General features: G+C 43.0%; 1 protein-coding gene across 1 annotated transcript in view; it reads right to left on the bottom strand.

Moving 5' to 3' along the window:
* The window catches only part of LOC106597732 (protein Jumonji), a 150,048-nt gene that overhangs the window by 47,582 nt on the left and 84,239 nt on the right, over positions 1-18,227 (bottom strand). Inside the window, exons 6-12 of the mRNA XM_045712773.1 lie at positions 12,961-12,996; positions 12,791-12,918; positions 9,813-11,109; positions 4,802-4,929; positions 4,020-4,421; positions 1,715-1,807; positions 759-877 (exon numbers count right to left, since the gene is read on the bottom strand). Coding sequence (XP_045568729.1) covers positions 759-877; positions 1,715-1,807; positions 4,020-4,421; positions 4,802-4,929; positions 9,813-11,109; positions 12,791-12,918; positions 12,961-12,996 — 2,203 coding nt within the window. The remainder of the gene's footprint in view (positions 1-758; positions 878-1,714; positions 1,808-4,019; positions 4,422-4,801; positions 4,930-9,812; positions 11,110-12,790; positions 12,919-12,960; positions 12,997-18,227) is intronic.

Below are 18,227 nucleotides of genomic sequence, written 5' to 3'. Positions count from 1 at the left end.
TGTCTGTGCGCAAGTCACTCCCTCCTTTGGCATTGGGGGAGGTGTATGGCAGTGTATGGAACCATTGTATGTCCTCTCTGATGTTGCACTTATCCTGGGATAGTGTATGACCTAGAGACTCACTCCCCTCAGTGAGCTTGTCCAGGAGTGGGGTCAAGAAGGGGTTTTACTTGAGATGGGAGTATCTAGAGTTGACAATTGAGTTATGCCATTGGATGAGCTAATGTTTCTGTTCTATACCGTACCAGGAAGAGACGGTTCCAGTTTGGAGTAGAAGGGCCAGACACTGGTCTGTACAATGAAAACTGTTGACATAGCAGATGCTATCTGCTATGTATTATAGATATCTTTCATACAAATCTTAACCTTGTGACCATTCTATGTATCTGTTGTTCATCATGTAGGTTGAGAGGGGTGTATCTTGGCTATAAAAGATCTTTGTACTTTTGTGTTGTCACTCTCAACGGTTCATTAGAAATAGGGAATCGTTGAAAGTCAGTGCTATTGCAAAGCTCTTATTATTAAAGATGTAGTTTAAGTATAACTCTGACTGGTGTGTGAAGTTTGTTTCTCCTCATTTGGTAAAACAGAAATTAACCACCACAGTCCTTACAGGGTTGTAAAATTCCCCCTAACTTTCCAAAAATTCCCAGGTTCTCCAGAAATCCCAGTTGGAAGATTCCAGGAATCAGGAGGGAATAAGCAGGAAATTCAAAATCCTCCATTCATGTGATAGGTTAATGCTGTTAGGCCCTTACTTTGAAAACGTCTCAGACTTTCCAACTGGGAAGCCACTCCCATGAGTTTTAGTGTCCACTTTCCCACAGTGCACTGCAACATGACATTCCCTCTGCTCCACGATGTTCCAGTACTCCTGCTGCAATCACAGACAGAAACATTATTGCATTAATGTAGATGAAAAAACAAGTAGTGACAGTAGATCACACAGTGGGATGGCTGACAAGAAAGACAAAAGGAGAGAAGAAATATGTCAATGACCTGATCAGTCATCTCCATTCTACTTATGGTCCCAGTGAATTATACTACTTATGGTCCCAGTGAGTTATACTACTTATGGTCCCAGTGAATTATACTACTTATGGTCCCAGTGAATTATACTACTTATGGTCCAAGTGAATTATACTACTTATGGTCCCAGTGAATTATACTACTTATGGTCCCAGTGAGTTATACTACTTATGGTCCCAGTGAATTATACTACTTATGGTCCCAGTGAGTTATACTACTTATGGTCCCAGTGAGTTATACTACTTATGGTCCCAGTGAATTATACTACTTATGGTCCCAGTGAATTATACTACTTATGGTCCCAGTGAATTATACTACTTATGGTCCCAGTGAATTATACTACTTATGGTCCCAGTGAATTATACTACTTATGGTCCCAGTGAGTTATACTACTTATGGTCCCAGTGAATTATACTACTTATGGTCCCAGTGAATTATACTACTTATTCATTATGACTATATGGTTGCGTCCCAAATAGCAGGGCCCTGACCAAAACTAGTGCACTAAGGGCCGATTCAGACTTGAAATAAGTAGACTTAACATGGATTTATGTCAATAAGTGAAATGTGTATTTTTTTTTAATTTAAGTCCATGTTAAGTCAACTTCTCTGAAACCTGAATAGGGCCTTAAGTAGCGCAACCTACGTAGCAGGTATATAACAGTTTGGGATATGTAGACCTTACCTCCACCTCAGCCGTCCCAGGCTCCTTGTTGAAACACATGTTCATAGTATTCCTGGCTGTCCTGTAGAACGTAGTGAGAGAAACCGACTTCCCCTGCCATAGAGAAACACAAAGAGAGGGAGGGGTAAGACCTTATGGTCCCTTTCAAGTTCCCTGATATACAGTCAATGTAAAGATTATCACAGCAAATCATGAACACAAACAAAGAGTGTACGAGCTTATGGACTGAGGTGTTTTGATATACTGCCAATCGAATGACACAGAAACACAACCAAAGAGACTAGTAAGACCATACAGGAAGTAGTCTTTTAAGCCCCTTGATACTGTCTCCGTCCCCAATGACATGCTACTTCTGAACAGGCTCTGGTCAAAAGTACTGCATTAGAAAAGGGAAAAGGAATGTGATTTGGGACGCAGCCCACTGTCAATGTAACGATTATCACAGCCAATCAGATGGGAGTGTTAGTTGAACAGCCAGACAAAAACAAAAAGCTTTTCTCTGAGAGGGTGAAAACTACATGATACATGTGGATGTCACTGTGCTGCATGACATCATCTTCCTTCCTCTCCCCGCTGCTGCTGCAGCCTCAGCACATTCTGAAGGGGAGTCTTCCATCCAGACGCTTTTCTCAGGTTGCCTCCCATATGGCACCCGTTTCCCTTATCCAAATGGCTAACTATTCCCTTATATAGAGTACTACTTTCGATCGGAGCCCTAAGGGCCCTGGTTAAAAGTAGTGCACTAGACAGGGAATTGGGCACCATTTGGGACATAAGCTCAGATACATGACAAACAGCCGGGCAGGGACAGCCTGTATGAATGTGCCAGGAAAATCCCTGGTTGGTTGGACTACAGTCAGTCACTGTAAGCTTTCCCACATGTGTGGAGGAGATTACTGTATTTCTTATTATGGCCCAATATATTGATTTCATATGGGCCCAGCTATGCTGGCATTCACAGACAGAATACAAACTGAGAGATGAAACGCTATAAGTAACTGATACTACAGAAGAACTAACTGATACTACAGGAGAACTGATACTACAGCAGAACTAACTGATACTACAGGAGAACTGACTGATTCTACAGGAGAACTGACTGATTCTACAGGAGAACTGACTGATACTACAGGAGAACTAACTGATACTACAGGAGAACTAACTGATACTACAGGAGAACTAACTGATACTACAGGAAAACTGTAACTGATATTACAGGAGAACTGACTGATACTACAGGAGAACTGACTGATACTACAGGAGAACTGACTGATACTACAGGAGAACTAACTGGTACTACAGGAGAACTGACTGATACTACAGGAGAATTAACTGATACTACAGGAGAACTAACTGATACTACAGGAGAACTAACTGATACTACAGGAGAACTAACTGATGCTACAGGAGAACTGACTGATACTACAAGAGAACTGACTGATACTACAGGAGAACTAACTGATACTACAGGAGAACTGTAACTGATATTACAGGAGAACTGACTGATACTACAGGAGAACTAACTGATACTACAGGAGAACTGTAACTGATACTACAGGAGAACTGACTGATACTACAGGAGAACTAACTGATACTACAGGAGAACTGTAACTGATACTACAGGAGAACTAACTGATTCTACAGGAGAACTAACTGATACTACAGGAGAACTGACTGATACTACAGGAGAACTGACTGATACTACAGCAGAACTGACTGATACTACAGGAGAACTAACTGATACTACAGGAGAACTAACTGATACTACAGGAGAACTGACTGATACTACAGGAGAACTAACTGATACTACAGAAGAACTGTAACTGACACTACTGATAAGAGAACTGTGAGCAACAGAAGATCATCATGGAGCATCAAGACAGAAATACGTTGACATGGGGTGACGTGTTGTCAAAATGAGGTGTGTGTGCGTGTGTGTCTGATCGTGTGTGTGGCCTCTGTGCTTGCAGATGTGCAATGACCTATATTAGATGTGAGAGCAACTGAACCAGGGATATTGTAGTTCTGCTTCCAGGCACTAACAGCTATACACACTGTATTGACAGTGCTGCATTGTATTCAATCTGCCCACACACAGCTACCACAGAGCTCATTAACCAATAGACTTAACCAATAATATTTACACAAGCATTGTGCATTTTGTAGTGCCTCCACTATGCTTGGGTAATTATTTTGGTCCAGAAAAACTGTCCGTTGTATCACATTTGTTGTGCCAAATGTGTTGTACATCAGTTGTTCAACCTGAGTGTGTACAGGGCCAGAGAAAGGGGATAACATGACCTACCCTGTATATACACTTGTGCTGGTCACTAAGAAACTCTTTCTCCTCCTCTGCTCCTCCTCTTCCTCCTTTCTTCTCCTGAGAGAACAGTCTCCTCCTGCTGGACCTCAGCCACATGTCCTTCTCCTGTTTCTTCCCCTCTTTCGCTCCTTCCTCCAGGTTCCTGGGCAGGCCGTTCCTCCGGATCACCCCGTTTACCAGGCCATTCTTGGGCTCACAGCGGGGCAGCTGGAGCAGGCTCTGTTGGGAGTCATCTGAGTGGCCCTCCAGGGGCCCTTTCTTCTTCTCCAGCCTCCCCTTCTCCTCCAGCACCTCCCTCTCCAGGCGGATGCGCTCAGCGGGGTCCAGGGAGTCGTAGGACAGTAGGTACTGACAATAGGCCTCCTGCAGCTTGGCCAGACGATCCTGTGGTCGGGTGGTAGGATATTATTACGTTGCAGTTGACAGTTGACAGGGAGGGCAGTGTTAACATCAAATGTCAAAGTGCTGTACTTAGCTATGCAGCTAGCTGGGCTGGCTGTTGGTTTTCATCAGAAGTCAATCTCAAATAAAAAGTAGGATGAAAACAAAATGACCCACTTCAGTGTAGATGAAACACTACAAGACACAGATGCTGGAAGGAATTGTTTGTTACAGAACAGCATCATGGTCAACACAAGAGGCTGAATACCAAATGGCCCCCTATTCCCTATATAGTAGGCCAGAGCCTTATGGGCCCTGGTCAAAAGCAGTCTACTGTATAGAGAATATGGTGCCATTTATGCAGCCTTGAAGCAGTACAGTACCTGTGCAGTCTTGGGGATACGGAGCTGGTCGGCTAGCTTATTCCATTTCTTCATGTCGCTGACCTGCTGCATGCCGCCCATGTCGTTGATGAGCTGAAAGAACCGGGCCAGGTCCAACTCACATCCTCCTGGCAGGGAGGGAGGGAGGGAGAGGGAGGATATGGAGGAAGAGGCGGGAGTAAAGGAGAGAGAGGGAGGATATGGAGGAAGAGGAGGGAGTGAAGGAGGGTGAGAGGGAGGGAGTGAAGGAGAGAGGGAGGGAGGTTAGGGAGGGAGTGAAAGAGGGTGAGAGGGAGGATAAGGAGGAAGAGGAGGGAGTGAAGGAGAGAGAGAGGGAGGGAGGATAGGGAGGGAGTGAAAAAGGGAGGGAGTGAAGGAGGGAGAGAGGGAGGGAGGATAGGGAGGGAAGGAGAGAGGGAGGGAGTGAAGAAGGGTGAGAGGGAGGGAGGTTAGGGAGGGAGTGAAGGAGGGAGCGAGGGAGGATAAGGAGGAAGAGAAGGGAGTGAAGGAGGGTGAGACAGAACACAGAACAAGGAGGTTAAAACAACGTTCTTTAATCTGTTAGTGCAGGGCTGGAACAAAAGCATGCACACCCTGTGGGCGCCCATGACCAAGATAGAAGAACATGGGTTAAAATGGATGTACTGTATGCATCTGGGAGAATATAGAGAGGACCAACGGGGCTGATAAACATGGATTCTGAAAAAGCAGCAACGTTCACTACATTTACAATAAGCTTTCAAACGAGTTACAGCCAAATGTTCTAGATGAGAGGCTGTGGATGTTTGATGAATGAATGACTTGGCTCTGTTAGCCAGGACAGCCTGGTTTAGACAGCCATGATCCTGTCTGATGTTGAGGCCCACTCTGACAGAGCGGAGGCCTGTAGGTATTGGAGCCTGAGAGCGAGAATTTCTGTGTCCCAAATGGCACCCTATTCCCTATATAACTCCTTTGGGCCCTGGTCAAAAGTAGTGCACTACATAGGGAATAGTGTGCCATTTGAGACACAGACAGAGTGTAATATCTCTGCTCCTTCGTTCCTCTACTCTCCCTCACCATGGGTGTCTGCTGCCTGTAAAATCCCCTTACAGACGTTCCCCATTTGTCACACTCACTCACTCACTCACTCACTCACTCACTCACTCACGCTGCTACTGGTCTGGGGGTTGTCAGTGTGTGTGTGTGAGTGTGTGTGTATGTGACTGTGTGTGAGCTACACTAGCCGTGTGTGTGTGTGTGTGTGTGTGTGTGTGTGTGTGTGTGTGTGTGTGTGTGTGTGTGTGTGTGTGTGTCAGGGATCCTGACAACCCCCATCTCTCCCAGTGTAATCTCATCAAAGCTGCCACCTGGCAGAGGAACTGTAATCCTTCCTCACTAGGTAAGGTCAGAGTCAAGGTCTCACTTACAAACACACTAAGAGCAATCAGCAGCAGCCAATGGGCAGGATGGTCAGGATGAGAGGTGGTTCAGAGGTCAGGATGAGAGGTGGTTCAGAGGTCAGGATGAGAGGTGGTTCAGAGGTCAGGATGAGGGGGGGTCAGAGGTCAGGATGAGAGATGGGTCAGAGGTCAGGATGAGAGGTGGTCAGGATGAGAGCTGGGTCAGAGGTCAGGATGAGAGGTGGGTCAGAGGTCAGGATGAGAGATGGGTCAGAGGTCAGGATGAGGTCAGGATGAGAGATGGGTCAGAGGTCAGGATGAGAGATGGGTCAGAGGTCAGGATGAGAGACGGGTCAGAGGTCAGGATGAGGGGGGGTCAGAGGTAATTTGGGAGAAGCCTTTTAACTATACAGTTCCCTCAGAAGGAAACCTCTAGCAGCACACTGAATTAACAAGAGGAAACTTCAAACTGGAAAACTTGATAGATAGCCACTCTATGTAGAGTTGACATATGTGATAGAATAAGATGAAACTGTATTAGAATAACATGAAACTGTACTAGAATAAGGTGAAACTGTATTAGAATAACATGAAACTGTACTAGAATAAGATGAAACTGTACTAGAATAACATGAAACTGTATTAGAATAACATGAAACTGTACTAGAATAACATGAAACTGTACTAGAATATCATGAAACTGTACTAGAATAACATGAAACTGTATTAGAATAAGATGAAACTGTACTAGAATAACATGAAACTGTACTAGAATAACATGAAACTGTACTCGAAAAACATGAAACTGAACTAGAATAAGATGAAACTGTACTAGAATAAGATGAAACTGTACTAGACTATCATGAAACTGTACTAAAATAACATGAAACTGTACTAGAATAACATGAAACTGTATTAGAATAACATGAAACTGTACTAGAATAACATGAAACTGTACTAGAATAACATGAAACTGTACTAGAATAACATGAAACTGTACTAGAATAAGATGAAACTGTACTAGAATAACATGAAACTGTACTAGAATATCATGAAACTGTACTAGAATAACATGAAACTGTACTAGAATAACATGAAACTGTATTAGAATAAGATGAAACTGTACTAGAATAAGATGAAACTGTACTAGAATAACATGAAACTGTACTAGAATAAGATGAAACTGTATTAGAATAAGATGAAACTGTACTAGAATAACATGAAACTGTACTAGAATAACATGAAACTGTACTAGAATAACATGAAACTGTACTAGAATAACATGAAACTGTATTAGAATAACATGAAACTGTACTAGAATAATATGAAACTGTACTAGAATATCATGAAACTGTACTAGAATATCATGAGACTGTATTAGAATAAGATGAAACTGTACTAGAATAAGATGAAACTGTACTAGAATATCATGAAACTATACTAGAATAACATGAAACTGTACTAGAATAAGATGAAACTGTACTAGAAATAGATGAAAATGTACTAGAATAAGATGAAACTGTATTAGAATAACACGAAACTGTACTAGAATAACATGAAACTGTACTAGAATATCATGAAACTGTACTAGAATAACATGAAACTGTATTAGAATAAGATGAAACTGTACTAGTATAAGATGAAACTACTAGAATAAGATGAAACTGTACTCGAACAACATGAAACTGAACTAGAATAAGATGAAACTGTACTAGAATAAGATGAAACTGTACTAGAATATCATGAAACTGTATTAGAATAACATGAAACTGTACTAGAATATCATGAAACTGTACTAGAATAACATGAAACTGTATTAGAATAAGATGAAACTGTACTAGAATAACATGAAACTGTACTAGAATAACATGAAACTGTACTCGAACAACATGAAACTTTACTAGAATAAGATGAAACTGTACTAGAATAAGATGAAACTGTACTAGAATATCATGAAACTGTACTAGAATAACATGAAACTGTATTAGAATATCATGAAACTGTACTAGAATAACATGAAACTGTACTAGAATAACATGAAACTGTACTAGAATAAGATGAAACTTTACTAGAATAACATGAAACTGTACTAGAATATGATGAAACTGTACTAGAATAACATGAAACTGTAGAATAACATGAAACTGTACTAGAATAACATGAAACTGTACTAGAATAACATGAAACTGTATTAGAATAAGATGAAACTGTACTAGAATAACATGAAACTGTACTAGAATATCATGAAACTGTACTAGAATATCATGAGACTGTATTAGAATAAGATGAACCTGTACTAGAATAAGATGAACCTGTACTAGAATATCATGAAACTATACTAGAATATCATGAAACTGTACTAGAATAACATGAAACTGTACTAGAAATAGATGAAAATGTACTAGAATATCATGAAACTGTATTAGAATAAGATAAAACTGTACTAGAATAACATGAAACTGTACTAGAATAACATGAAACTGTATTAGAATAAGATGAAACTGTACTAGAATAACATGAAACTGTACTAGAATAACATGAAACTGTACTCGAACAACATGAAACTTTACTAGAATAAGATGAAACTGTACTAGAATAAGATGAAACTGTACTAGAATATCATGAAACTGTACTAGAATAACATGAAACTGTACTAGAATAACATGAAACTGTACTAGAATAACATGAAACTGTACTAGAATAACATGAAACTGTATTAGAATAAGATGAAACTACTAGAATAACATGAAACTGTACTAGAATAACATGAAACTGTATTAGAATATCATGAAACTGTACTAGAATAACATGAAACTGTATTAGAATATCATGAAACTGTACTAGAATAACATGAAACTGTACTAGAATAAGATCAAACTGTACTAGAATATCATGAAACTGTACTAGAATAACATGAAACTGTAGAATAACATGAAACTGTACTAGAATAACATGAAACTGTACTAGAATAACATGAAACTGTATTAGAATAAGATGAAACTGTACTAGAATAACATGAAACTGTACTAGAATATCATGAAACTGTACTAGAATATCATGAGACTGTATTAGAATAAGATGAACCTGTACTAGAATAAGATGAACCTGTACTAGAATATCATGAAACTATACTAGAATATCATGAAACTGTACTAGAATAACATGAAACTGTACTAGAAATAGATGAAAATGTACTAGAATATCATGAAACTGTATTAGAATAAGATAAAACTGTACTAGAATAACATGAAACTGTACAAGAATATAATGCAACTGTACTAGAATAACATGACACTACTAGAATATCATGAAACTGTACTAGAATAAGATGAAACTGTACTAGAATAACATGACACTGTACTAGAGTAACATGAAACTGTACTAGAATAACATGAAACTGTACTAGAATAACATGATGTGGTGGAACTATTTGTAGCTCCCTTAAATGTCTTTGACATTAAACCTTAGTGACAGTCAGTCCCAAATGGAACCCTTTTCCCTATTTAGTGCATTACTTTTGACCAGGGTCCATGGGGCCCCCATAGGGCTCTGGTCAAATGTAGTGTACTATGTAGCAAATAGGGTACCATTTGAGACGCACCCTAAGTATCAGTCCTACAGAAATGTACCTATGAGCGGGGGGTCCTCCATGGAGATGCCCTGGGCCTGGAGGTGTTTCCTGATGCAGGCCAGCCGGAGTACATTGGGCCCCCAGCGCCGACCCAGCTTATGGATGTGCTGCACCTGGGTCACAAACCTCATGTCCTCTTTCAGCTTGCACTCTGGCCTCCAGTCCTGAGGGGGCGCCACCCTGCACAGCCCATAGCTCTCTGCCTGCCCCCGCACCGCTTCCACATACACCAGGGGGTCGTGGAACTCCTCCAGGCTAGGTCTGAACACTGGCACCTCGGTTAGGGACAGGGGCGGGGGTGGTGCTGCACCTCTCTTCTCCCCACTCTCCCGCTCTCCCCACTCTTCCCGATCTCCCCGCTGCCTCTCTGCTGCTTTAGGCTCTGCTGCTGGTTTAGCTGGGCTGCTGGTGCCTGGTTTCACCTTGGCTGCTGAGGTAGAGGAAGTGGAGGTGGAAGTGCCCTTGGAAGTGACATGGGAAGTGTTCTTGGAAGTGCCCTGGAAAGTTTTCTTAGTAGTAGTGTTCTTAGCTGGTGGTGTAGTGTTAGCAGTAGTAGTATTAGCAGTAGGGGGTATGGGCTGTGCTTGTCGGGTCAACATCAGCTTGCCAGCTGAGGCTCGTTTGGGTCTTTGCTCCGAGGAGGAAGGTCGGGATGACGTGACCTTACCAAGATGGCCGCCGGACACCGCCACAGCCTTCTCCTGGACATTGACCTTCCTGCTGCTTCGCGTCTCCGGGGCATTGACCTGCAGTCTAACCTTTTTGACCTCCGGCAAAGACTCCGGTGTCTCTGTTGGACACTCCTCAGCCGGGAGCCCCAGACGTCTCTTGGAGTGCCTGACGCCCTCACGCCCCTGCAGTACCTGCTTACCGCCACATCGGCGTGGGTGAAGCTGCCCGTTGACTCGTTGTAGGCAACATCTGCCGGCTGCCTTGTTGGATTGTACCTCCTGTTTGTTGGGAGTCTTTGCATCGCCGCTTGAGAGTTTTCCTGAGTTGGACTGTGGTGGGCGTGGGTGGCGGCGGGCACTGCCACTGGGAGAGCGCCGTTGGTTTTTCAGGGGTTGGCGAGCTTTGGAGGAGGCTCTTTTGTCCAGGGTGAGTTTGGCCTCTTTGAGAAGTCTGGCTTCTTTGAGAAGTCTGGCTTTGGTGTAGGGGATGTGGCCCCTGGGAAGCGCTGTGGCTGTGGACTTCACAGTTCTGGACGGCAGTGGTCGGGAGGCCGGGGGCTTTTTGGCACAGGAGTTGCGTACGGTAGCTGAAGATACCCGCGACAGCCTGTTCACTTTAGAAACCTGCAATAGACACAAGGATGATTATCAAAAATAAGTACATTTTGGAAATCTCACATCATCATTTATACCTAGCTCCATCATCATTTATACCTAGCTCCATCATCATTTATACCTAGCTCCATCATCATTTATACCTAGCTCCATCATCATTTATACCTAGCTCCATCATCATTTATACCTAGCTCCATCATCATTTATACCTAGCTCCATCATCATTTATACGTAGCTCCATCATCATTTATACCTAGCTCCATCATCATTTATACCTAGCTCCATCATCATTTATACCTAGCTCCATCATCATTTATACCTAGCTCCATCATCATTTATACCTAGCTCCATCATCATTTATACCTAGCTCCATCATTTATACCTAGCTCCATCATCATTTATACCTAGCTCCATCATCATTTATACCTAGCTCCATCATCATTTATACCTAGCTCCATCATTTATACCTAGCTCCATCATCATTTATACCTAGCTCCATCATTTATACCTAGCTCCATCATCATTTATACCTAGCTCCATCATTTATACCTAGCTCCATCATCATTTATACCTAGCTCCATCATCATTTATACCTAGCTCCATCATCATTTATACCTAGCTCCATCATTTATACCTAGGTCCAGCATGTCTTCTCCTTCTATATCTATAGCTGCTCGGTCCACGTTTTAAGCTGATCATATACAGTAGTGGAACATTACAGACTTCAGATCTCCTCTCTTACTGAGGTGTAGTTGATTAGTTCCAGACCAAGGTGGACAGGACACCAGACAATCTGTCACCTGTTGTATTGCCAAGGACAGGGAGAGGTTTCTGGCATCCCTCCTATACAACAGCAGATGCACAAAGGAGATCAGGACTGTGTCCCAAATGGCATCCTAATCCCTATATAGTTGCCTACTTTTGTCCAGAGCCCATAGGGCACCAATCAAAAGTAGTGCACTACTTAGGGTATAGGGTGCCATTTGGATCAGAGACTGAATGAAGACCCAAATTGATATGTGTTTCAAATAGCACTCATGCTAAATATTCATAATGACGTATGTCTGCCAAGGTTATGTACATGAAGCCAGTAACTGTCAGTATTATTCCTCTACATAAAGGAGTCTGTGTGTCGGGGAGGGGCTGAGTGTTGCTGGGAAGAATGAGGGAACCATCCCACTCCGCCCACCAGAGGGCATCACTGCTCCCAGTTGCCATACAGAACAATGTGACTATGTCAGCAGTGTAGTGGTGGAGTTTCCACCATACTGCTTCCTTAAACCTTACAGATCAGATTTGTAAACGTTGAGGGGTTAGTTACGGCCGAGGGGAAGGGGAAGTCTGGTTTGAGAGAGAGAGAGAGAGAGAGAGAGAGAGAGAGAGAGTGAGAGAGAGAGGTCAGCATGTCTGTAGCCAACAGGAAGCTGTACCAGGAGGACATGAAATGTAAACCCTCCAGCCGCGACAGAATACTGGGGCCAACACTAACAGACTGGCACGCTGGCATCAGACACACACTTAATCTGTCCCGAAAGGCACCCTATTCCCTATATAGTACACCACTTTTGTCCAGAGCCCTATAGGCCTTGGTCAAGGGTAGTACACTACATCGAGAATATTCAATAGAGTGCCATTTGGGATTCAGCCCAGGTACTCTCCATCCCAGCCCATCTGTGTCTCCCTGGTGTACCTGCTTTGGGTGCTCCTGGGTGGGCCTGCTGTGGCGAAGACTGTGGGTGGTGCTGGAGGTCCTGGCTGGGGGTCCTGTAGAGGTCCTGTGGTTCTCCCTCCGGGCCTCTCCCCTCTCAGCCCCTCTCTCTGGCCTGGATAGCCTCTCTCCCTCTGGGCCTCAGGAAGAGCTCCTTCCCCGTAAGGACCTGCAGTGGCCATTCAACACTGGAACACAGAATGAGAACGATGAAATGTATGGACTGTTTACACTGTTTTCAACATCAGTTTTACAACTTTTCTGTTTACTCTATCCTTACATTAACCTTGAACGTGTTGTGGCCAAAGCCACATCCACACTGAATGTGTGTGCAGCTATTATTAACAAACCATAAATACCACACTAAATGGACAAACAAAAGTAGGCTAGCTATTCAAACTATGCAGAAGCTTCTCAGATAAACCATATTTCACACTTGAATAATATACGGAAGACAATGCCTAAGCTGATAACTATGATAGCAGTGTCAGTCTATCTGTCATGTGTGTTAAGAGCTATCCTACTGGGCACAGACGTCAATTCAACGTCTAATCCACGTTGGTTCAACGTCATTTCATTGAATTGACGTGGAAACAACATTGATTCAACCAGTGTGTTCTCAGTGGGATGCAACTGTCAATCCGTTATGATATGTCTATATTTGTTTTATGTCTGTTACAGTTACAGGTACATTATTATTCCAAAGTAACTTGAAAAGACGGTACGTTGAAAAGACGGTGCTTTGAAAAGACGGTGCTTTGAAAAGACGGTGCGTTGAAAAGACGGTACGTTGAAAAGACGGTACGTTGAAAAGACGGTACGTTGAAAAGACGGTACGTTGAAAAGACGGTGCTTTGAAAAGACGGTGCTTTGAAAAGACGGTACGTTGAAAAGACGGTGCTTTGAAAAGACGGTACGTTGAAAAGACGGTACGTTGAAAAGACGGTGCGTTGAAAAGACGGTACGTTGAAAAGACGGTACGTTGAAAAGACGGTGCGTTGAAAAGACGGTGCTTTGAAAAGACGGTACGTTGAAAAGACGGTGCTTTGAAAAGACGGTACGTTGAAAAGACGGTGCGTTGAAAAGACGGTGCTTTGAAAAGACGGTGCGTTGAAAAGACGGTACGTTGAAAAGACGGTGCTTTGAAAAGACGGTACGTTGAAAAGACGGTACGTTGAAAAGACGGTGCTTTGAAAAGACGGTACGTTGAAAAGACGGTACGTTGAAAAGACGGTGCTTTGAAAAGACGGTACGTTGAAAAGACGGTGCGTTGAAAAGACGGTGCGTTGAAAAGACGGTACGTTGAAAAGACGGTGCGTTGAAAAGACGGTGCGTTGAAAAGACGGTGCGTTGAAAAGACGGTGCGTTGAAAAGACGGTGCTTTGAAAAGACGGTACGTTGAAAAGACGGTGCTTTGAAAAGACGGTACGTTGAAAAGACGGTGCGTTGAAAAGACGGTGCTTTGAAAAGACGGTGCGTTGAAAAGACGGTGCGTTGAAAAGACGGTACGTTGAAAGTACGTTGAAAAGACGGTACGTTGAAAAGACGGTGCGTTGAAAAGACGGTACGTTGAAAAGACGGTGCGTTGAAAAGACGGTGCGTTGAAAAGACGGTACGTTGAAAGTACGTTGAAAAGACGGTACGTTGAAAAGACGGTGCTTTGAAAAGACGGTGCGTTGAAAAGACGGTACGTTGAAAAGACGGTACGTTGAAAAGACGGTGCTTTGAAAAGACGGTACGTTGAAAAGACGGTACGTTGAAAAGACGGTACGTTGAAAAGACGGTGCTTTGAAAAGACGGTACGTTGAAAAGACGGTGCTTTGAAAAGACGGTACGTTGAAAAGACGGTGCGTTGAAAAGACGGTACGTTGAAAAGACGGTACGTTGAAAAGACGGTGCTTTGAAAAGACGGTACGTTGAAAAGACGGTGCTTAATCAAATCAGTTAAAAAGCTTTCAGTGACTCACTGTGGTGCTCCCAGAAGTGTCATTCTAACAAACACCTATTTGAACAGTGACAAATACCATTTCTTTATGACGCTTTAATTTCAACGGCACTCAATATCTCTTTGAAACTAGGAACAAAATACATCTAGTACCACCCAAGGTTATATTAAAATCTAAAATCCATCCATTCAAATATCCTGCAGCTTTCAAACTCCAAGTAGTGTTATGATAGGCCTACTGAAAAGAAAGTGTCCAATGTTGGAAAGTAAGATTATAGTGAAACAGAGAAATAGTGTTTGTTGGGTCAGTTAATCAGTGAAAGCGGTGCTCTATATCTGCCTGAGGGAGCTGTATTTTACGCTAAGCAGTTGGCCTCCCGCCAGTGCAGCATATTAAAGTGTCCTACTTGGCACAAGCTCTAGCTGGGAGAAGTCTCTGGTTCCCTCAACGTGTGTAGGACCAACACTCTGGCTCCGGGTAACGTTTGGCTTTCCCACAGAGCACTTTTCAGCACCCACACACACACACACCCTCTGTATACAGTACACACACTCGCACACACAAACAAATGCTCTCACACACACTCATACACACAAACAAATGCTCTCACACACACTCATACACACAAACAAATGCTCACACACACATCCCTTCCTCAACTCTGGCCAGGCTGATTTAAGTGTATGTCCAACATGTAGACAAGCACTCCTCCTCCTCCTTCTCCTCCTCCTCCTTCATCCATCCATCATAGTTGACAGAATAAACATGAGCTCAACTTTTGACCTCCACAGTAAGTTTCTCTCTCTCTGTAAGATGGGGTCAGAGCTGTGTGTGGAGGGAGTCTGGTTGCTCCAGGATTCCAGCTGAGTTGACGGCAGTCTCTGGTTTCACCCCCCCCCCCCCCTTCCATACATACTACTGACTGTCTGCACAAGACCTAGCATGTTCACATCCGTCCCAAGACACACTTCCTCAAACACTGTACTCCACTCTGGCTGTGTCCCAAATGGCAGACTATTACCTTTATAGTAACCAGGGCCCATAGGTCAAAAACTAAGGGCTCTGGTTAAAAGTAGTGCACTATTTAACCTTTATTTAACTAGGCAAGTCAGTTAAGAACAAATTCTTATTTTCAATGACAGCCTAGGAACAGTGGGTTAACTTCCTTGTTCAGGGACAGAACAACAGATTTTTACCTTGTCAGCTCGGGAATTCGATCTTGCAACCTTTCGGTTACTGGCCCAACGCTCTAACCACTAGGCTACCTGCCGGCTACCTGCCACACTATAGAGGGAATAGGCTGATGGGACCTGGTTAAATGTAGTGCACTATGAAGGGAATAGGGTGCCATTTGTGACTCGGACTCTGTAGGCCCATAGAACAACTGAGGGCAGAGGAGAGGAGGTCTATATGTGTCCAACCATAGGTTATATATGGACCTCTATATGTCCAACCATAGGTTCTATATGGACCTCTATATGTCCAACCATAGGTTCTATATGGACCTCTATATGTCCAACCATAGGTTCTATATGGAACTCTATATGTCCAACCATAGGTTCTATATGGACCTCTATGTGTCCAACCATAGGTTCTATATGGACCTCTATATGTCCAACCATAGGTTCTATATGGACCTCTATGTGTCCAACCATAGGTTCTATATGGAACTCTATATGTCCAACCATAGGTTCTATATGGACCTCTATGTGTCCAACCATAGGTTCTATATGGAACTCTATATGTCCAACCATAGGTTCTATATGGACCTCTATGTGTCCAACCATAGGTTCTATATGGAACTCTATATGTCCAACCATAGGTTCTATATGGAACTCTATATGTCCAACCATAGGTTCTATATGGAACTCTATATGTCCAACCATAGGTTCTATATGGAACTCTATATGTCCAACCATAGGTTCTATATGAAACTCTATGTGTTCAACCATAGGTTCTATATGGAACTCTATATGTCCAACCATAGGTTCTATATGGACCTCTATGTGTCCAACCATAGGTTCTATATGGAACTCTATATGTCCAACCATGGGTTCTATATGGACCTCTATATGTCCAACCATGGGTTCTATATGGAACTCTATGTGTTCAACCATAGGTTCTATATGTACCTTTATGTGTCCAACCATAGGTTCTATATGGAACTCTATATGTCCAACCATAGGTTCTATATGGAACTCTATATGTCCAACCATGGGTTCTATATGGACCTCTATATGTCCAACCATGGGTTCTATATGGAACTCTATGTGTCCAACCATAGGTTCTATATGGAACTCTATATGTCCAACCATGGGTTCTATATGGACCTCTATATGTCCAACCATAGGTTCTATATGGAACTCTGTGTCCAACCATAGGTTCTATATGGAACTATATATGTCCAACCATAGGTTCTATATGGAACTCTATATGTATACTGTACAAACATTGCTGCACCTTTAATATGCATGGCCCTGGGTGAGGTCTGGGTGAGAGCTGCTGCTCCTTTAAGACCCATGGCCCTGGGTGAGAGCTGCTGCACCTTTAAGACCCATGGCCCTGGGTGAGAGCTGCTGAACCTTTAAGACCCAGGCCCTGGGTGAGCTCTGGGTGAGGACTGTGTATACTTTGCTTCAGTTGAAGTGAATAACGCCTGGTGCTATGCATACAGGTTGTGTGTGTGTGTGTGTGTGTGTGTGTGTGTGTGTGTGTGTGTGTGTGTGTGTGTGTGTGTGTGTGTGTGTGTGTGTGTGTGTGTGTGTGTGTGTGTGTGTGTGTGTGTGTGTGTGTGTGTGTGTGTGTGTGTGTGTGTGTGTAAAGGGAGGATGATGGAGCTCTGTTTGTGGACGCGGATCATTGAGTACATGAGTTTGTAGTGCACTACTTTTGGCCTGGGTCCTGGTTAAAAGTAGTGCACTATAGATTTGGGATGCTCCCCATCAACTCATGGTGTGAGAGGAGACAGAGCTGTAATTAACTAGGCTTCTTCTGATTGGTGAGGGAGAATTATACAGTATGGGCCTCTAGGCTCTGTTACTAGGTAGAGTAGAACGACGTCTGGGAAAGAGTGAGTGACGTAACTGGCTGACTGAGTTATTGTGAGCAAACCAAGCAAACGACTAAGTGAGTGAGTGAGTGAGTGAGTGACTGACTGACTGACTGAACAAGAAGGTGAACAAAACAACATGGTAGATCAGTAGTGAGTACTAAAACAACATGGTAGATCAGTAGTGAGTACTAAAACAACATGGTAGATCAGTAGTGACTACCAAAACAACATGGAGATCAGTAGTGAGTACCAAAACAACATGGAGAGCAGTAGTGACTACCAAAACAACATGGTAGATCAGTAGTGAGTAGCAAAACAACATGGAGATCAGTAGTGACTACCAAAACAACATGGAGATCAGTAGTGAGTACCAAAACAACATGGAGATCAGTAGTGAGTACCAAAACAACATGGAGATCAG

Source organism: Salmo salar, chromosome ssa02 (genome assembly GCF_905237065.1).
Source record: "Salmo salar chromosome ssa02, Ssal_v3.1, whole genome shotgun sequence".
Classification (NCBI taxonomy): domain Eukaryota; kingdom Metazoa; phylum Chordata; class Actinopteri; order Salmoniformes; family Salmonidae; genus Salmo; species Salmo salar.
The sequence above is the reverse complement of the archived record's forward strand: the minus strand, read 5'-3'. Positions and strand labels throughout refer to the sequence as shown.